The sequence below is a fragment of the Doryrhamphus excisus genome, linkage group LG16 (genome assembly GCF_037039965.1).
Source record: "Doryrhamphus excisus strain RoL-2023G ecotype Guam linkage group LG16, RoL_Dexc_Guam_v1.1, whole genome shotgun sequence".
Lineage (NCBI taxonomy): Eukaryota > Metazoa > Chordata > Actinopteri > Syngnathiformes > Syngnathidae > Doryrhamphus > Doryrhamphus excisus.
Genome location: NC_136372.1, coordinates 12,969,982 through 12,988,409, shown reverse-complemented (window position 1 = coordinate 12,988,409; position 18,428 = coordinate 12,969,982). Strand labels below are relative to the sequence as shown.

Sequence of the window (18,428 nt, the reverse complement as noted above, 5' to 3'; positions counted from 1 at the left end):
TACCTTCTTCCAATCGATTGCTTGCTGATTGATTGGCTGCTCATACACGCCTCCTTCAGAAATACACACCTCATTTACATAGACACGCCTATGTCATGCTACTAAATAAACCTTATTTACATACTAGACTCACCCATATGCCACTAAATAAAGCTTATTTACATACTAGACTCACCCATATGCCACTAAATAAAGCTTATTTACAAAGGAATGACGTCCACCTTTGCATCTTCCCATACCAATCGACTAGTATTAACACTAGTTAACCAAGTAGTAGTAGTAGTACTAGTAAAGTAAGTGGTGCTTTATCAGTAGTAATGTAAGAGTAGTAAAAAAGTTAAAAAAAATTAATTGCAGTAAAAGTACTAAAAGAAGTAGCAGTGGTCATTTTAAAACTGGTACTCGTAAGTAAAGTCGTAGTAAGGGTAAAAGAAGTGGTGGTAGTACAGGTTACAAAAGTAATAGTATTACCAGTAGTAGTAGTGAAAGTAGCAGCAGCAGTTAAAGTGAAGTGTTAATATAAAAAGTTAAAAAAATGAGGAGTAGTAAAAGTAAAAAGTAGTAGTAGTTGTAGTAAACCCCCAGTTGCTGGTAACATTGGAAGAAAAGCTATGTATGTATAAATATGTAGCGATAAAGGGGTAAAAGAGTATGTAATGTAGTGATATATGGGTAAAAAAGGTAGTTTTGTAAATATGTAGTGATAAACGGGTAAAGGGGTTAATTGTGTATATATAAATATGTAGCAATGAACGGGTAAAGGGGTTAGTTGTGTGTGTATAAATACTATGTAGTGATGAACGGGTAAAGGGGTTAGTTATGTATGTATAAATATGTAGTGATGAACGAGTAAAGGGGTTAGTTGTGTGTGTATAAATACTATGTAGTGATGAACGGGTAAAGGGGTTAGTTATGTATGTATAAATATATAGTGATGAACGGGTAAAGGGGTTAGTTGTGACAAATAGCTGTGTTCCACTGACACACAGGTTGGTGTGTGTTTGTGTGCACACGGAAGATCTACATGGTCGCTTCCAGTGCTGACAGACAAGCTTGTTTTGAAACTTGAGTGGTCTTGATGGCGTCCTGACGCGCACACACACGTGTTCACATTCACACCAGCCAGCCAGTGTTGCAACCTCCTGTTTACTGCCAGAGCCACACAAAGCAAAGCATACAAACAAACTTGATGTCTTGTCAACTATGAAAGCACAGTAGATATCAGCGGTGCTTGTATCATTTTGTACTATTTTGACCTCATTCTCAGAAGATTTTTCCAAACATAATTCTCCAACTTTTTGCTGTTGTTTCTCATATCACAATTTATATATCAGCACTATGCTACTAAATATTTTTTCCTAATTTTTCCCTCCATTTTCCATTTTTTTCTTCATTTTCCAGATGACTTTTTTCTTGTTTTTGGTTGAATATTGATGTTATTGCCATAATTATTTGACTTGATCCCCATAATAGTACAACTTTATCCTCAGTCAGTGTCCAAAAATGGCAACTTGTTTTGTCACATTAAAACTTTTCAACATGTTTTAATTGGCATGCTTTATTCTCATAAAATGATTATTTTTACCCTTTTTAACTTTATTGCTGGAAGACTGTTGCCGATTTGTCCATGTTTGTTTTGTGAGTTTTCTTAGTAAGGGAATATTTTTGGAATGTGGCAGAGGCCAATAAAAGCAGCAAATGGCCCCCAGGCAACACTTGTCACCCCCTGTCTTTAACCCTTGTTGATAGTGCTTGGCTTGTCCCACATTCAGTGATGTTCTTCCTCCACGGAAGAAATGTTCCTCATGGAATTGGATGACAGGATGTCATTTGCAAGCATGGTGAAATTGAGAGCAGTTCAAGGACATGTACATTACAGGAATCTTCATAAGCCATGAAACTGAAGAGTCCAGATATTGAGCAGTTGATCGGAGATGATTGGTGTGTATCTCAGGTCCAGGTCCATCCAGGTGAAAGGTGTGTAGAGGTGAGACAGGTTTCTGCTGCTTTGAAGGTCCATTGAGCAAGGTGGCCCCCATCGTCCTTACAGACGGGGTCTAGATGTTCCTGCCAGTCAGCTGCTGGGGGGAAGGGGGCTTTGGGTTCAGGTTAAGGTTAGTGTTACTCTAAACCCGAGTGGCTAAATATTTCTAGTCCAAGCTTGGGAAAGGTTTCATCATGTTGCTGTTTGACATCGAAACCAGAATAGACTCCAGACCATCCAACCGGGTCCTTGGAGGTACGTCGTAGCAAAGTAGGTAGGAATCTTGGTGGGGGTAAGGAGGTGGGAGCTGGATGCTTGCTTGCAGATGCAAGCCGTGATGAACATGCTGTCGCACACCACTAGCTTGCTAGGTTTAGACGGACAGGCGTGTGGGGCGCATCCTTCCTGCTAACATTTTAAGAGATCATCCACAGCTGACAGAGAACGGGAACCGCCAATCAGTAAGAATCGTGAGTAGTCATGTACAATAATATGTACATTTGCTTTTCACATGGGAATCCAATGGAGATTGCACTTTTGTCAGGTTTGTTGACAATGATACAATACAAATGTGTTAGCTTTGAAGTAAACATGCAGTTGTGTCCTGTGTTGGTCTGCCACTACCACTGCCACCATTATTACCACTGTCAATACCACAGCTAGTACCACTATTAGTATCACTGCCACTACCAGTACCACAGCTAGTACCACTACTGCCCCTATCTTACGCAAGTCCACTCCTGTTATTCTGTTCTATTTTTCCATGTACTTCCAATGTTCAGGCATCTTCCTCCTTTCAAGAGTCGCTGACGCTGTTGGAGGAAACATTTCCTTTCACTAAAGACCAGCAGGCAGCGCCACAGCCTCTTCAACTAAAACCTTTTGGCTCTTTGACATGCTATTTTTTATGCCATAGTTGTGCCATGTTGGTGACATCAGGGTAAACGTGGAGCAAGAACCCCCAGCCACAGAGCTTTTCTTGTCCCCCACGATGCCCACCGGTAGCTCCTCCTTGGAAGTGGAACTGCAATGGCAGGATGTGCTGGCTGTGATCCAACCTGAGGTGATTGTCAGCTGATGTTCTTTGGCTTTCCCTATTGAGCGCATGATTTGTTTTGGCCTGGTTATTATGACGCAACTACCCAATTTATCTGTGCAGCAGCGCTGCCCGGGAATCGAACCCACACAGTTGATAAGAGCTGATGATAAATTACACAAATGCCAGAAATGGTAGCATTTCGTGTAGGGGAGCAGGCTGGAGACCAATTGGCACTTTCTTCATGATACACGCTTTTTCTAGCATCTCATCTTGGAAAACTGGAAGTCCACATTGGAACGTGGATAGAGTCCACCTCAATCCATTTCTCTGACAAGTTCATTAGACTGTGAAACACTGCTGTAGTCACACCAGAGCCCAGGAGGCAACATTTCATTAGCTAGTTCTTCCAAAAGGTCTGCTGAAAACAAAAATCGACTATGACCTCCGATATATTTCTCAATTCAAATGTGAAGGCTTGACGTCACATAATTATTTGAACGAGTCTCAATTTGTTATGATAAAAGCATTCATGCATTAGTATACGACCGTATATTCAATTACAAATGTACAATTCCTCTCCAGGATGACAGTGGTGAGTCTCAAGCGCTGCACCAAAGCCACAAGCATCCAGGAGAGGAGAATCCAAAGGAGACCAACCGACAACTTAAACATGGTAATGACCATCAGTGGACTTTCTTCCGTGCCTCATTTTTTAACCATAATATTATTTGGAACAAGCATCCGCCATGCCAAACACACACACACACAAATATATATATATACTATTAATATATTACCCCTTAAAATAGATTATTGGTAAAAAGAAATGTAAAAATCCATGGTTATTTCCTTTTAGGTTTGGAATGGCCCCTTCTTCCACTCGCCTCAACGGCCGATCTTGAGGAGAGTTTAGCGTTTGGAGCAGAAGAAATGTTATTTGGAATGTTCCCACAACAAACTCCCCCCACAGCTGGTGTGACTGGAGAAGCAGCTTCAGAAGGACTACATGCTATGAACAGTACTGTCAGCACACATCTGCTCACGGAAGGTCTTCAAGAAAAATGGCAAAGTTCACCATCTTTGTTTTGTGGGGAATATGATGTTAACATTCCGGGTCACACTTCTAGCTTGGACGTTCTCTCTTCAAATGGCTTTTTTGGTGAGGACGAAGATGTCCTCCCGAGCCCATTAAGTGACATTTTTGAAGATGCTGCCATGCTGGATCAGATGACCTTGCTGGACTTGGCCATGGAGGAGGCCTTCAGTCCTGAGGTGGTGGGTGGACTAGAAGATACCTCCCTGGACCATGAAGCAGGTGACTTGGGGCACACTATAGCCATGGGAAAGGAAAGAGATGACACAGCAAGAAAGCAACAGCGGGAAGGCAAGAATGAGCAAGGTAATTTACTGAAAAGTACCTTTTCTCAACAATCTTCATAATGAATGACTTCCAGATGATACGCTATATATCTGTCTTTGCTAGGCCCGAATTATGTTCATAACTCCACCAAATGGAGTGCAGTGGTAACTGATGGATGGTGTTGTTGGGCAAATCTTAAGACAACCAAAAGAGGTTGCAAGTGCCAGAATATCTGATTTTAAAAAGTGACACTCAAGATGAAGAAGTTTGTCTTGTGGTTGCTGCTGTATCTTCTCAAAACACTAGCAGCACCGCATTAGCATTCGGGGGTTCCTAGAAAATATCCCAAGTTTTTTTCTTTTTGTCTTCTTCCCAGACAATGAAGCAGACTCAGATTCTGGACTTTCTCTAGACTTCAGCCATGGTCCTTCTTCGCCATGTACATCAGAATCATCTTCCTCCTCCTCGTCGTCTTATTCTAGTGCTTCCAGTCTGAGAAGTCCATTCTGCGAGGACAAGGAAGAAGAGTTCTTGGCATCAGATATGGAAGTCGGGGTGCCGATAAAGCAGGAGGAACTGGATGTGGAAGATATGGGAGCAGTAAGGAAAGATAAACTCTTCCTTCCCATATCTTGGGGAAAAAAGTGTGTTTCATGGCTGGAGAAAATCATCCATGATCACTCGTACAACAAGAAGCCCTGGTCCTCCACATTCATGTCCAGCATGATCATCAAACACACAAGGAGGTCTCCACAAGATGGCAGTGACGACACGTCAAAGCGCTCCTATTTCAGACACGCATGTGAAACAAGGATTAGGAATCGGGACGAGAAGCGCACACAAACTCAAAAGTTACCTTTCTCAAATGAGCTCATTGTTAATTTACCAGTGGAGGAGTTCAAGGAGCTTTTGGAAAATTACAGACTGAGCAGAGAGCAGCTTACCCTTGTCAAGGACATCAGACGGCGTGGAAAGAACAAGATAGCTGCCCAGAACTGCCGGAAGAGGAAACTGGATACGTTGCTTGGTCTAGAGGAAGAGGTGTCACGATTGAGGCGGCATCGATTAAGGTTGCGCAGGGAAAATCAAGAAGCCCTGAGGAAGCTCCAGGAAAGGAAGCGTCGCCTCTGCATCTTGTACCACACAGTCTTCTCCAGACTGAAGGACGAGGAAGGAAGGCCCCTTCATGCTACACGACATGTGCTTCAATTCCAGCCAAACGGCATTGGAGTAGCAACACAACGACAAGAGGCGGGGCTGCCAATGTCCAGTAACACAACCGGCAAAAAAAAAAACACAAAGAAATTAAAACATCAAATAATGTGAAACGTTCCAGGTCATTTATCCTGACAAGAGATCAGTTGGACTCACTTGCAATTGTTTACTGAAGGAATTGTCTGGGAGATGTACAGCGCTGGACCTCCGCTCATTAAGCAAAAAGAATTCCATCATGTAGCACACAACACACACAAGTGAGTGCTGCAGCAGAACTCTACCCCGCCTCTCCCCACTGGGACACAGAATGACTGACAGGAGGCTTCACACACTCGGTTCATTCAGCTTTAGAAGCAGCACGCCCAAGGCGGTGAGACACATTCACAGACTGAACTCAGAGATGCAAATGTCAATATATCCAGGCAGGACTAAGGCTAGCTATTAGCATTTCCACTTGTTGCCCTGGTTAAAAAAATAAAAAAAAAAAGTGGGTGTAATACTGTCAACGCAAAGGTTAGCAACAGCTTGCAGGCCCATATAATATGTCCGTTAGGATTTTTACTACTTGGCTTATCCATACGTCTGGGTGTGTCTACTATATGCAAAACATGACACCAACATATGCATCGTTAGGAAAATTAAAAACTTTATTGCTGAAAACCTTTCAGTACATGCAACACAACAGATGTCAATTCATTGACGGCAGAAAAGCTTTGCGACGAGACAAAATCAGTCAGGATGGACTACTGAGACGTAATACTGATGTACAAAGACAAAATTAACAAAAAAGTGAAAGTAATCAATTCAGTGTGAAGTCCAAATGCGGGAACTTTTAAAAACGCCCTCAGTGGTTGATAATGCAGGTCTAGACATTCCTGCAAGTCCATGCTGCACTTGCACTACTGCTAGCCTTCATATGCTTTTATACTTGTCCACTTTCCTTGACTTATTGCATGTATGGTATGTACACTGTGAAAACTACTACAAAGACACGGGTGCGCTACAACCCCCGCTCCTCACCCAAATGACATGTTCAATTGAATACGGTATGTTTGAGTCAGCTTCAACCGCAGGTTTCAGAGAAAGTCTATCAATCAAGCAGCAAAGCAAAGCAAGCAATGATATGCAAACACTTGCATGCATTCATTTTCATATCAAGTACAGTGGAACCCGTTTATTTCGACACACCGTGCACTGGCTGCGGATGTCGACTCAACAAAACCAACCATTGATGGCTCATTTACTTGTGGCTTTCACCAGAGACAAAAAAGGAATGTGCCATAAAGCACATTGTTGATGTTAGGGCCTCCTTTTTACACCCATATTCTTTACTTCTATCAGCAGTGGGAATGCAGTTTAATATTAAAATGGAAGTAATGGCAATGCTAGCACTGGAGAGAACAGTCAGCCCACCAACCAAGATGTTAGGAGGTCCAAACTTTCTCTGATGTGGAACTGAGGCCTTGCCCACACAGAAACGTTAGATTTTTTTGGTGGGTCTACACTGTGTAGATTAGTAAATAATTGCATCCAGACAGGAAGTGATCGCTGGGGGAAGGCACACCCACGCATGGTGGAGTAGACAGACACAGATTGATCCACCTGACACACCGACCCATAGAAGAAGAAAGCATACATGTGCCTAATTCCATCAACTTCTGCTTTTCAAGCCTCAGTTAGACTTAGGACCGAGTCGAATTACTTCTGCGAGTGGTTCGGGAGCATAAGCAACAAAATATCGGGAGAATGTGGACAGTGGTGAGTCATGCCAGTCCAAATATTCTGATATGTTGGCTTGTCAAAAGTCACGACTTCATAAAGCAGCAGAAACAACAAGCCAGCGTTTTCATACGTTCCCACTCAGATACCATTTCACCTGAAAGTCTGAAACCATCAATTACTGTGCCGTTTTGACCCAAAAACATTTCCGTGTGGATAGCCCCTGAGCTCTTCCTCATAGGCCTGCTTTGGAGGCGGATCCAAGCCCAGGAAACTTCCCTTTAACTGTTTGGTGGTATATTGGCCCCATCTGATTCCATCCCGTTCAGGACAGATGATTGATAAATGTGTGTGTGAGAAATTCATAAAAAAAAACTGTGTGCTATTGTCTTGGTGTGTGTTCTCTCTCCTTTTGCAGGTAAAACCTCCTCCAACAATTACAAGAGTGGAACATGGTCCCCTATGTAAAGCCTAGGTCGCATCCAGTCATATGCGTTCCAACAGCCAGTCTAAGTCCAAGAAACGCACAAAGCGCAGATGTGCCATGCTGATTTTTGAGAAGTAGACTGACTAACACCAGCTGCTGAGGTTCTTTTCTCATGATAAAAAAAAAACTAGAGCAAATTGGGGAATACAAATTTTTTTTTGTCTTGTCTGGTTGTGCAAGCGTCACAGTGACAGATGTTTATTAGACTCTTGTTTCTTCATGATGACATGAAAACACTGAAACATCTAAACAGAGCTGCTGTGTTCATTTCGTATCCATGCTTTTATCGTGAAGCTTAGCTTGCACTAAATTGGAAGTCCTGTGCGCAGGTTTTAATACCAACTTGACTGTAGGGACAGAACAGGAGTTACTAAGTTGGTCGATATAAGCGGGACCCACTGTAAACAAGCTCAAATTACCCAATTTTGAGTTGAACATTGCAAATTCAATTAGCTTTAATTTTACTAAAACTATATACCTAGTCAATAAGCCAGGGGTTTCCAAAGTGGGGTCTTTGGGGCCTTTTTTATATAAAGAAAAATTATTGGCCTTTGACATACTGTAACGATGTATTAATGATACATCAGATATTACACTAATTTGCTTTGTCAGCTAGAAGACAAAACAAATCCCGGGCTCACACTGGGTCCATCGCAGCAGCGGTCCTGATCCAAACATCCTACCGCAAAGTGCCACTCACACTGGCTTTGGTATTGTCAGGGCACAGACCAAACTGACACATTTTTGACTCCATAAAATAAGTACAAAACATTTTTTTTCATGTTTATTATTAAATTGACCAGGGTGATTCTGCACCGGGAAAAAGAAGACTTGAACGGATTCTTCCCATCTTGCCGTATGGCTGATGGAGCAGCGCCACAGAGAACTGGTGTGCATTTCAATCTTATGGAATCCTTCCGGCAGCAGCGACGCATCCAGTGTGAGCCCGGGGTAAGATGTTGATGATAAGAGTGTATGTTTGCCTACATTGGATTAGCATCGTGAATGTACAAAATGTATGCAACCCCTGCAGCGAGTGAATGGAACGTACATTCCCCAGCTTGGCTACTTAAGCGTGCTATCGAGTCTGCCCCCATTTTGACACTTATTTGTATTTCCGACATTGGCTTCAAAAAAGGTAAAAAAACTCCAAGTAATCTGACCCCAGTATCATCAAAACAAAAACAATTGAAAGGCCAAATATAAAACAGAATATCAATCACGCATAGATGAAATTACAAATGTTGAACCTGCTCTACTTATGCAAAACTTCACCAAATGTTTGAAAAGAATGAATCAGGAGGAGGAACCCTCGGGCTAGGTACTGCCCCCACTGACACGTCATCAGTACGTGCCCTTTGCTACATCAGTGTGGGAATTACTTGCAAGTTTATTTAGCTGTAGCTGTGTTCAGCCTCAACATATTAAATTGCTGTCAAACACGTTAGGACACCGAGAGGACGTACATTCGTCTTTAAAAATGTTTATTAGATGAATTCATCAACACTGGGCCTCTGTAGCCTTTTTTTTCTCTCCTAAACAACTACTGAAGATTAAACAAGCTAAAAATGTTCTACAGGATGGGAAAGAAGTATTTGATTCCCCCCATCCGTCTGTTAAAACAAACATCTCAAACTTCTGGCCTGTTTAGGTCTGTGAGGTGGATGGGGGGGTGGTAAACAGCAGGAGATCAAATACTTATTTCCCCGACTGCATGTTGAGAAAACAGCAAGTAAATATGATTGTGTTTACAGCACAGTATACAGTAGAGTGATGCCTCAATGCACGATTTAAAAAAAAAAAAAAAACAAGCACAAACTAAGATTGAAACATGCAGCTTTACATTAGGGTTAAGTTGTTAAAAAAACTGTCTGGAATGATTTCTTTGCCCAAAAGATGAATACATATTTGAATACTTGCCGATTGGCTGACACATTCTTGATGACATCACGGCAAAAGCGCCTGATGATATCTTTATGGCCACGACGATCTACCAATAGATGGTGAGTAATATAAAAGCGGGGCAGAAGAGCTAGTGGTAGAGGAACTACTTGCTGGACTCCTGCAGCCAATGTGGAAAATAATGCAGAATGTTTTCTCACACACAACTTTGTAATGAGCTGAGCTTAGCCACACAAAAAAAAGCAGACGTCTGCGCGTAGTCCAAAACACCCCACATTCAACACAGGGCAACAAAGTTGAACATGTGAAATAAATTTAACAAGTCTGCTTTGTGAGCATACCTTTAACAAAATCATTTTGGTCATACTAAAAAATAGGAGTATCTTTTGATAAATGCATCCTCACACAACAGGAAACCAAACGCTGAAGATCTAGCAGCGACAGTAGCAGTAAAACAACTCATGTTCCCTTCTGCTGCTACAGCGGCTGCTAGAGTGGACTAACCTCTAACATCTACCGCCTGGACCACGTCTCTAGTCTTTCTTCTCCTCCTCTTTTTTCTCCTCTTCTTCTGTGGGATAAGAGTGCCAGGTGAGCCGCTCCTCGTAGAAAGAGATAACCACCTGGGGACAAATGACGTTGGCTTCTTTGGCGGGGACGAGGTCGGCCTCATCAGAGTTCTTCCTGTTGATTGAATAGAAAAGAGGAGGCGTGTGAGTCCACCATTGTCATCTATACATTGGTTCTACTGCTAAATGAGGCGCGAACACCTGTGTAAAATTGCTTTGATTACATCAATATAAATACAAAGCTCCTTGTAGATCCCAAGGTGTTGCCCCAGCCAGTTGAGAGAAAATCTCCAACATCTACCGGTTTAGTACAACCTTACCACTTGCCCAACCCATCTCATCTGCCTCCCCTAACTGTGGAGGTGCAGCCGTTGTACTCAGTGTTTCTCTCGGATGACAGTGCTTCTCACCTTATCTCCAAGAAGAGAGCCCCGCAACCGTACGGAGAAAACTCATTTCAGCCGTTGTACCCATGATGTTGTCCTGTCCCTTGGGTCACTACGCAAAGGTCATGACCATAGATCTAATGGTAAATTGAGGTTTGCGCCTTTTGGCTCAGCTCCTTCTTCACCACAACGGACGGGTGAAGAGTCTGCATCACTGCAGACACCACACCAATCCACCTGCCGATATTGCGTTCCATCCCCTAGTCTGCACATCCAGAGGCACCACCCCTTATGTCCATGTGATGCAATGGATTGTGTCAACCAAGACAACCACAACAGCATATCCAGGGCCTGACTGAACTCAGGAGGATTCATTCACCCCTGCGGCCCTTTTTGACCTCCTCGACATCATCAGCCCCAAGAGATAGGTCAGCCCACCATGGAGTCCCCAGGCATTGGAAGATGTGTTGGTGGGGTTGGGGAGGTCTTGAAATTATTCTTATTAACTGGTCCACAACATCTCGAGTCAAAGTCAGCAGCACACCAACTGCCGGTAGGAGTTGGAACTCCTGATGGGGGACTCTTTCAACAGACCATCACAATAGGTTTGGGCCTGCCAGATCTGACCGGCATGCCACCATTGGAGCCTCGCACCACCAGCCTGTGACTGATTGACAGATTTGTCCCTCTCTTCGCCAAACACTCAAGTTCAGATCAGGGGTGGCTTTCTCTCAATCACACCTCTCCAGGTCTCACCGTGTCTGCCCCGGTGAGTGTTGACATCCCCCAGCAGAACTAAATCCCGAGGGAACATGCTCCAGTGGGTTTCGTTCACCGGGATAAACTCAACATACAGGCCCTGAGTCAGGGCGCAACAAGAATAGCCACCCATGCCCATTACCTCTCACTGCTGGCAATGCAGTGGTTCCACAGCCGTTGGCGTGCATTGAGGTGAGTCTAATTATGCCTATTTGGAACTTCACCTCATGCACCAGGTCAGGCTCCTTCTCCACGAGAGACATTCCATGGAACGCCAGCTCGCTTCTGCAGCCAAGGATGGGCCCACCAAGTTTGTTACGTGCTTTTGGCTACCACCCAATTCTCTTTGCACCCAACCCCTTTGGCCACTTCTTCAGTGGTGAGATCATTGGAGGTGTTGCTACTTCGGGCTGTGCCCGGCCCGACCATCAGATGCTCCCCACCGGGCCCCGCCTCCAGAGGTGGAGGTGTGTGAGATTCAATTAAAATCATTGGAGTTTTAGGATTTGCAAAAAGGGTCTCACCATTTCATCAAGAACATGAGTTCACCACTGGAGTCTGTTGCACCAATAATTCTTTCTGGTTGCAGGCCTCGTCTAAAGCCTCTGACCTTCTCACCCTGGAGACGACAGAAGCGACAAATACTTTTGACATTTAGCTTCACAGAGGAGGCAACCATGAAAAAGCACAAAACAATTAATAATATTAATAATTCATAACCTTTATTTGGCATTTTATTTAAGAGCCCACCATGGTGTAGTGGTTAGCGTTCTGGACTTTGGAGCCATTTCACTATTTTAGCCATACATTGGGAATACACCTTCCGTTTGAGGATGTGATTTAGGTCCATCACCTTCACCCTCAGCTTATTTTGCAAGGCCATCGTTATGTTAGAGCTCATGTTGGAATACTTCACCATTGCACTCTTTGCAAAGGTGCAGTGACTATGGCAGAGATCCCATAACCTGTACAATGCAATATAAATAATAGGCGTGTAAAAGTGACTATAGAGGTGTTGTGTCAACCTATATTTACAAAGTCAAGTGTTTTTTTTATGTTGCAACTATGAAAATACTCAATTTATCACAATTTATCATTAATCACTGTCGGCTCTGGAACAAATTACCTGTGATAAATGAGGGACTACTGTATGCAACACTGTATGATGTACACAAGGCTAAATGTTATGAGTTTCTTACATCCTCCTTCTTCCTCTTGCCCGCCTTCTCTTCTGGTGTTCCTGCAGCCTCAGCTGCTTTTCTCTTGCCCTCCTTCTTTTTCTCCTCTTTCTCTCTGTACTTTTGCATGAACTCTGCAATAAGGTCAGGGCAGTCCAAATTCTCCTCTGGCTCCCATGTGTTGTCCTCACTGGACGGGTAATGTGCCAAAAGAAACACTGATTTAGTTACAAGTCAAACAACTCACTTTCAGGCAAAGCAAAAGCATTTAATGAAGATGAAGGAAATATTCACGTAATGTAGAAGTGTTTGTTTACAAAGACTACTCACTTTGAGAAGCCCTTCCATTTCAGCAAAAATTCAGCTTTGCCCTTTACCACTCTACGGTCCAACACCTTTTCTACCACATATTCTTCCTCTTCTTCCTCCTCCTGGGATGGTGTGGCTTCTGTGGCTGGTGCAGGCGTTTCAGGCACAACAGGCGGCGGTGGCGGCTGCTGCTGTTGCTGCTCCTCCTCCTCCTCATTGCTTTTTTTCACTGCGACAGCCGCCAGCTTGACGTGAAATGGAAAAACCTGGAAAAAAATAAGACAACAGTTTTAGTTGTCTAGTTTTAGTAACATATTTCACCATAGTGTATATTCATGAGTACAGCTCAGGGGGGCGGGGGACGTGACAGATATGCACACATGAAGCAATAATATCTGATGTTAAAATCCCTATTTAGAAGATCGCAAACAAGTGTTGAGTGATCCAACTCAAAATATTCCAAGTATACATAAGAAATCCTACTTTGGGAAACCAATTAAACAGCGATAAAAGAGAGACTACTATAATGTTACTTCTGCAAAGTACCGTGAGCCAATAATAAACAAACCATGGGACGCACTCGGACAGTTTGTCACACTCTGCATGCCCCTGCTTATTTACCTCATTTTCAGTGTTGAGTGCATGATGTGACATTCAGCCCTCTTAGACTTCCGTGCGACAGAACAATAGTAATTAAGAGAAGGGGTGTGTGCAGGTAAAACTACACTTTTTATGTCATGTACAAAAAACAAATGTAGGCTGTTGGTGTGCTACTATTTTTCTATGTTATTTGTAACCTGCAATTACTGTATTATATTATTGTATGAAATTATTTAAGTGTATTGGGCAAAGCCAAAAGGGGGAAAACATAGCCGGTTAGCTTGGTGATTGTCTTTCAGCTTCTTCCATCAGGGGTCGCTCGTTTATGTTTAAAGTAATGTTAAAAATTAACAACACAAGTATACTGTATTATAGACCTTCCGCATTTTTACAAATGGCAGTTCAAATCACATGAAATCACTAATGCTACTATTCGATCGGCACAGAACCGGCATGCTATGCATTTCATTTGTAAAATACAACGCAACGTGCTCCGTACACGCAATAACGTCAAGCTCGCACGTTTTAAAGCAAACGCTGAACCGCTGTAAAAAAAACAAACCAAAACATCGTGCTTTCTAAAACCCCACTTATACCCCATTTTTCAAAAACAGGGGCGCACAGAAGAGATAGCTAGCTTCTCAGACAACATGGCGTGTTTCTCTTCGTCGGCAACCTACCGAGAACCTCACCTTATCGGAGAAAACTTCGAAGATCTTGAATGAGCTTGTAGGCCCCAGTAAAGTCGCTGTACTTTCGGCTCTGTTTTCAGCTAAAAACAGACCGAACTACAGTAGCTGCGACAAATAAAACTACCAAAGATTCAATGCTGGCTAGCTCCTTTGTCCATCTAATGGCTGGACGCTAAATAATACAATAGCTTCTGCACAGCTAACAGACTAGCAAACCCCGTCTACCCGCCAACAGCAATACCGGAAGTGACGGTCTGACAAAGCCTCATGGGTATTTTGATATTTCTTTAACTAGTCCGCCCCTGCTCACGTTTATGATGGAATTTCAGTTTCAACATTTTCATTTGGAAATAAGGGTCATTTCTCGGAAAATGAAGTGAAACACTTTTCACTTCTTTCCATCGGTACGTGTTGCTCCACAGCCGCCATTATTTCAATGCCGTCCCTCCTCTTCCGCTACGTAGACAAGATGGCGACTATCGATTTTTTTGGTAACTTTTATTTCAATAACGAAATACTTTGTCCAGAACAGTAAATTTTAAAAAGCTCTATCGAGAATACATTCTCCCCAAGACTATCATTACTACATAAATGAAAGATAGCAACATGTGTGATGGATAAAAGTCTTTATGATAATTACCTTGAAGACAATTTCTTATTTCTATATCAATGAGTGTATTAAACAGCAGAGGTGTGGACTCCAATAAAGCAAATTTGACTCAATTTGAGCCCAATATGTCAAGCCTATGACTTTGGACTTGGCTCAAGCCTTCTCCTACTGAGAATTGACTTTAGTGATGTGGGGGTCGATACTGAAATATCAATATTTCTGATACCAGCTCTTCATGCTCAAGGATGGGCCTTCTGGATGACCTGAAAGGGTATTGTTTGAAAACCGCTTCCAGAGTGGGAAATTCTGAAAAGGCCGGCCTGTCGTTTCCGTATTATCGTTTCCGCTCTCTCACCTGGAGAAACCTGGGAGCACGGTGAGAATCATGTTCTTTGATTTTTCCAGTGCGTTCAACACCATCCAGCCAGCACTTCTGAGGGACAAGCTGGAGCACACAGGGGTGGACCTGCACCTCACATCGTGGATACTGGACTACCTCACCAACCGTCCACAGTATGTGAGGACACGGGACTGTGTGTCCGACACGGTTGTCTGCAGTACGGGGGCTCCGCAGGGAACGGTCCTGGCTCCGTTCCTTTTCACCCTCTACACAGCAGACTTCTCCTACAACACACCAACCTGCCACCTGCAGAAGTTCTCTGACGACTCTGCAATTGTTGGCCTCATCACAGATGGGGACGACTTGGAGTACAGAGGACTGACACGGGACTTTGTGGATTGGTGCCAGCGGAACTGCCTCCAGATCAACACGGGGAAAACCAGAGAGCTGGTGGTGGATTTCCGCAGGCGCATCCACTCTCCTCCAACACCAGTGAACATTCAGGGAATCGACATTGAGATGGTGACATCTTACAAGTACCTGGGTGTTCATCTCAACAATAGACTGGACTGGACTCATCACACGGAAGCACTTTACAGGAAGGGCATGAGCAGACTCTATCTGCTCAGGAGACTGAGGTCTTTTGGAGTGCAAGGGGCACTCCTCAAGACGTTCTATGACTCTGTTGTGGCTTCAGCCATTTTCCAGGGAGTGGTCTGCTGGGGCAGCAGCATTTCGGCTGCGGATAGGAAGAGACTGGATAAGATCATCAGGAAGGCCAGCTCTGCACTGGGTTGCCCTCTTGACCCAGTGGAGGTGGTGGGAGAGAGGAGGATGTTGGCTAAGCTATCATCCATGTTGGAGAACGACTCCCACCCCCTGCAGGACACTTTGACAGCACTTGAGAGCTCCTTCAGCGATAGACTGCTTCACCCCAAGTGTGTGAAGGAGCAATATCGCAGGTCTTTTCTTCCTGCAGCTGTCAGGCTGTACAACCAGCACCGCTCACAATAGACTTCTACACTGCTATGTACATCTGTGTAATACTTGCTTTTAGTCAGTATAGTTACTCCAGACCCCATTCACTGTGCAATATCTGATAAACCTCCATGTGCAATATTATGGGCTCTAATGCAATATACTAAGTTCTATGTGAAGTATTTCCATAATGCCTCATATTAACTCTCTAACAGGATCTCAGTGTATAGACTGGTCATATATGTCATCTGGTTTCATATTATCTACATACTGTATTGTATATAACTCTGGGAAAAACTGTTGATTTTTGTTAATACTTGGGTTGTTTATATTGTTTATTTTTCTATATTGTGTATTTTGTACTGCTTAACTGACTCTGTACTCTTGCTGCTGTGCAATACAAATTTCCCCACTGAGGGACGAATAAAGGCATATCTTAATCTTAATCTTAATCTTATTAGTTGGTCTAACTAATTTACAGCAGAACACCTGACCAGAAGTGAGCAACAAGCCAACACAACATCTGAATATTTTCATGTACATGACTCACCCCAGTTGACAATCACCGCTATAGATCAATGAACGCTTGTCAAACCAAGCTGAGGGTGCAGTGTGTTGGAACGCAAAGGAAAGTGTAGGATGGATCAGCATTGTTAAAGTGTAAAACTTACACCATAGGGCAGACTTCAACTAAAGAGAACCTGTCATGGTATTTTTTGGACAAACCATGTAAATTTGTGTGAAGTGGTCACGTGTGTAAAGAGCTCAGCAGATGGAAAACTGGAGAAGACTGACTATACAATGTATGACAATGAAGAAATGAAGCGTGTACAATGCTGCCATCTAGTGTTTTGATTGTAGTGGTGCACATTTGGTCGCCAAAATCGTTCGACTGCTTGTTAATTTGCTATCCTACATGAAAACATTTGGCATTTATCTCATCGCCACAAAAAAAATGTTTCAGTACACAGCAAACACCTAAAATGTTTTATTTGAAAATTATTTGTTTAAAATACACATTAAAATGAAATACTTAAATATATAGATGAGAAATAGTAAGGTTTATAAACAGATACAATAACATGAATAAGAATTATTATTTCTTAGCTTATTGGGCTTATTTTCCTGCACAATTATTTGCTCTGAATCATTCTATGTGATTGTTTTTTTTAATCATTGTACATATACATAACTAAATACAAATAACATAAACGTAAATAAAAAATAAAAAGAACAAATAATTTCTATTTCATTATTCACCTATATTATCAGTTGATATATATATTATTTTTGAAAAATATTAGCACACACTGTGCGTATTTGTCGGCTTTCTGTGTTATTATTTGGACATGTCGAGGGAAAAAACAGGAGGCCCTCTTACAAGTGGCAAAGCGGGGGCTGCAGTTCAAAAAACAACCTGCAGATGTCGCCTATGAGCTAATTTAACTTGAAAAGTAGATTGTACGCGTTATTGCTGTACAAAGTAGAGCTTCTACTCTTCTGGGAAAGATTAAAAAACCCTCATACTCACAGTTTGTTTTTCCTCCACATCACATACAAATTAGATAATATATTTAATTAAAAAACACACACGCCCACACACCAGAGAGATGTAGCAGAAGACTTACTTTCAATGACTTCCTGGTTCGCATACACATAATACGGAAGTAAAACTCACTAAATCTGCATTTCCCCCTTCATATTTTATTCCTACTAAATACTGGCAGCATTGTGCCTTATTGGAGCACATCCAGCACCTTCCTTTGCCTTTTAAAGCTCACTTAGACCTCTACATGGACGCTTCACATGCGCTCTGTGCAGCATCACATATAATAAAATACACGCTATAAGCATACTGTAGTACGCACACAAACTAACGATATAAAATATATGATAATAATAAATAACTTACTCGTTTCTTTGCCGATTGCCCTCAGTCGGGTGGCGGGGTTACGCTGGAGCCTATCCCAGGTAACTGTAGGCCAGAAACTGAGGACAACAATTCAAAATGATAAAAATCAAGCAAATTAAATATAGATAATAAATAAAAAAATCAATCCAATAAAAAACTGAAAAAAACTTCTATGTCTTTTTTATTTCTTAATGGACATTTTATCTGTTTTGGTTTTAGTGGAAGACAATTAAATCAATTAAAAAATTTTTTTTTCCAGCTCTTCATATGTGACGTGGAAGCCACCTCGTGGACAAACACGGTCACTGCAGTCCGTCAAACAGCAGCCTTCTTGGCTGACCAGCCAGGACTCTTGAGACGGACAATCCTGCTTCTGGCGCCCAGATGTG

The 18,428-nt window shown here is 42.6% G+C and overlaps 2 protein-coding genes across 4 annotated transcripts; one reads left to right on the top strand and one right to left on the bottom strand.

Moving 5' to 3' along the window:
- The first annotated feature begins 1,894 nt into the window (after nucleotides 1–1,894).
- LOC131102666 (endoplasmic reticulum membrane sensor NFE2L1-like) lies at nucleotides 1,895–7,785 on the top strand. The gene is made up of 8 exons (XM_078797345.1): nucleotides 1,895–1,977; nucleotides 2,051–2,114; nucleotides 2,767–2,835; nucleotides 2,901–3,047; nucleotides 3,606–3,696; nucleotides 3,880–4,422; nucleotides 4,772–5,653; nucleotides 7,736–7,785. Exons 1-8 carry the CDS (start codon nucleotides 1,895–1,897, stop codon nucleotides 7,783–7,785), a joined length of 1,929 nt encoding a protein of 642 aa, XP_078653471.1.
- Nucleotides 7,786–9,262: 1,477 nt separating this feature from the next.
- On the bottom strand, nucleotides 9,263–14,583 carry LOC131102670 (chromobox protein homolog 1-like). Of its 3 annotated transcripts, none has more exons than XM_058048123.2 (5): nucleotides 14,188–14,583; nucleotides 12,929–13,173; nucleotides 12,620–12,788; nucleotides 11,945–12,039; nucleotides 9,263–10,390 (listed from the first exon to the last, which is right to left on the bottom strand). In XM_058048123.2, the coding sequence occupies exons 3-5, from the start codon at nucleotides 12,725–12,727 to the stop codon at nucleotides 10,240–10,242; spliced, it is 354 nt and encodes a 117-aa protein (XP_057904106.2). In that variant the 5' UTR covers nucleotides 12,728–12,788; nucleotides 12,929–13,173; nucleotides 14,188–14,583; the 3' UTR covers nucleotides 9,263–10,239. The 3 variants fall into 3 exon arrangements, with proteins under 3 accessions (XP_057904106.2, XP_057904105.2, XP_057904107.2); XM_058048122.2 differs by having other exon boundaries at nucleotides 14,200–14,583; XM_058048124.2 differs by having other exon boundaries at nucleotides 12,929–13,152; nucleotides 14,200–14,583.
- Between the last annotated feature and the right edge of the window lie 3,845 nt (nucleotides 14,584–18,428).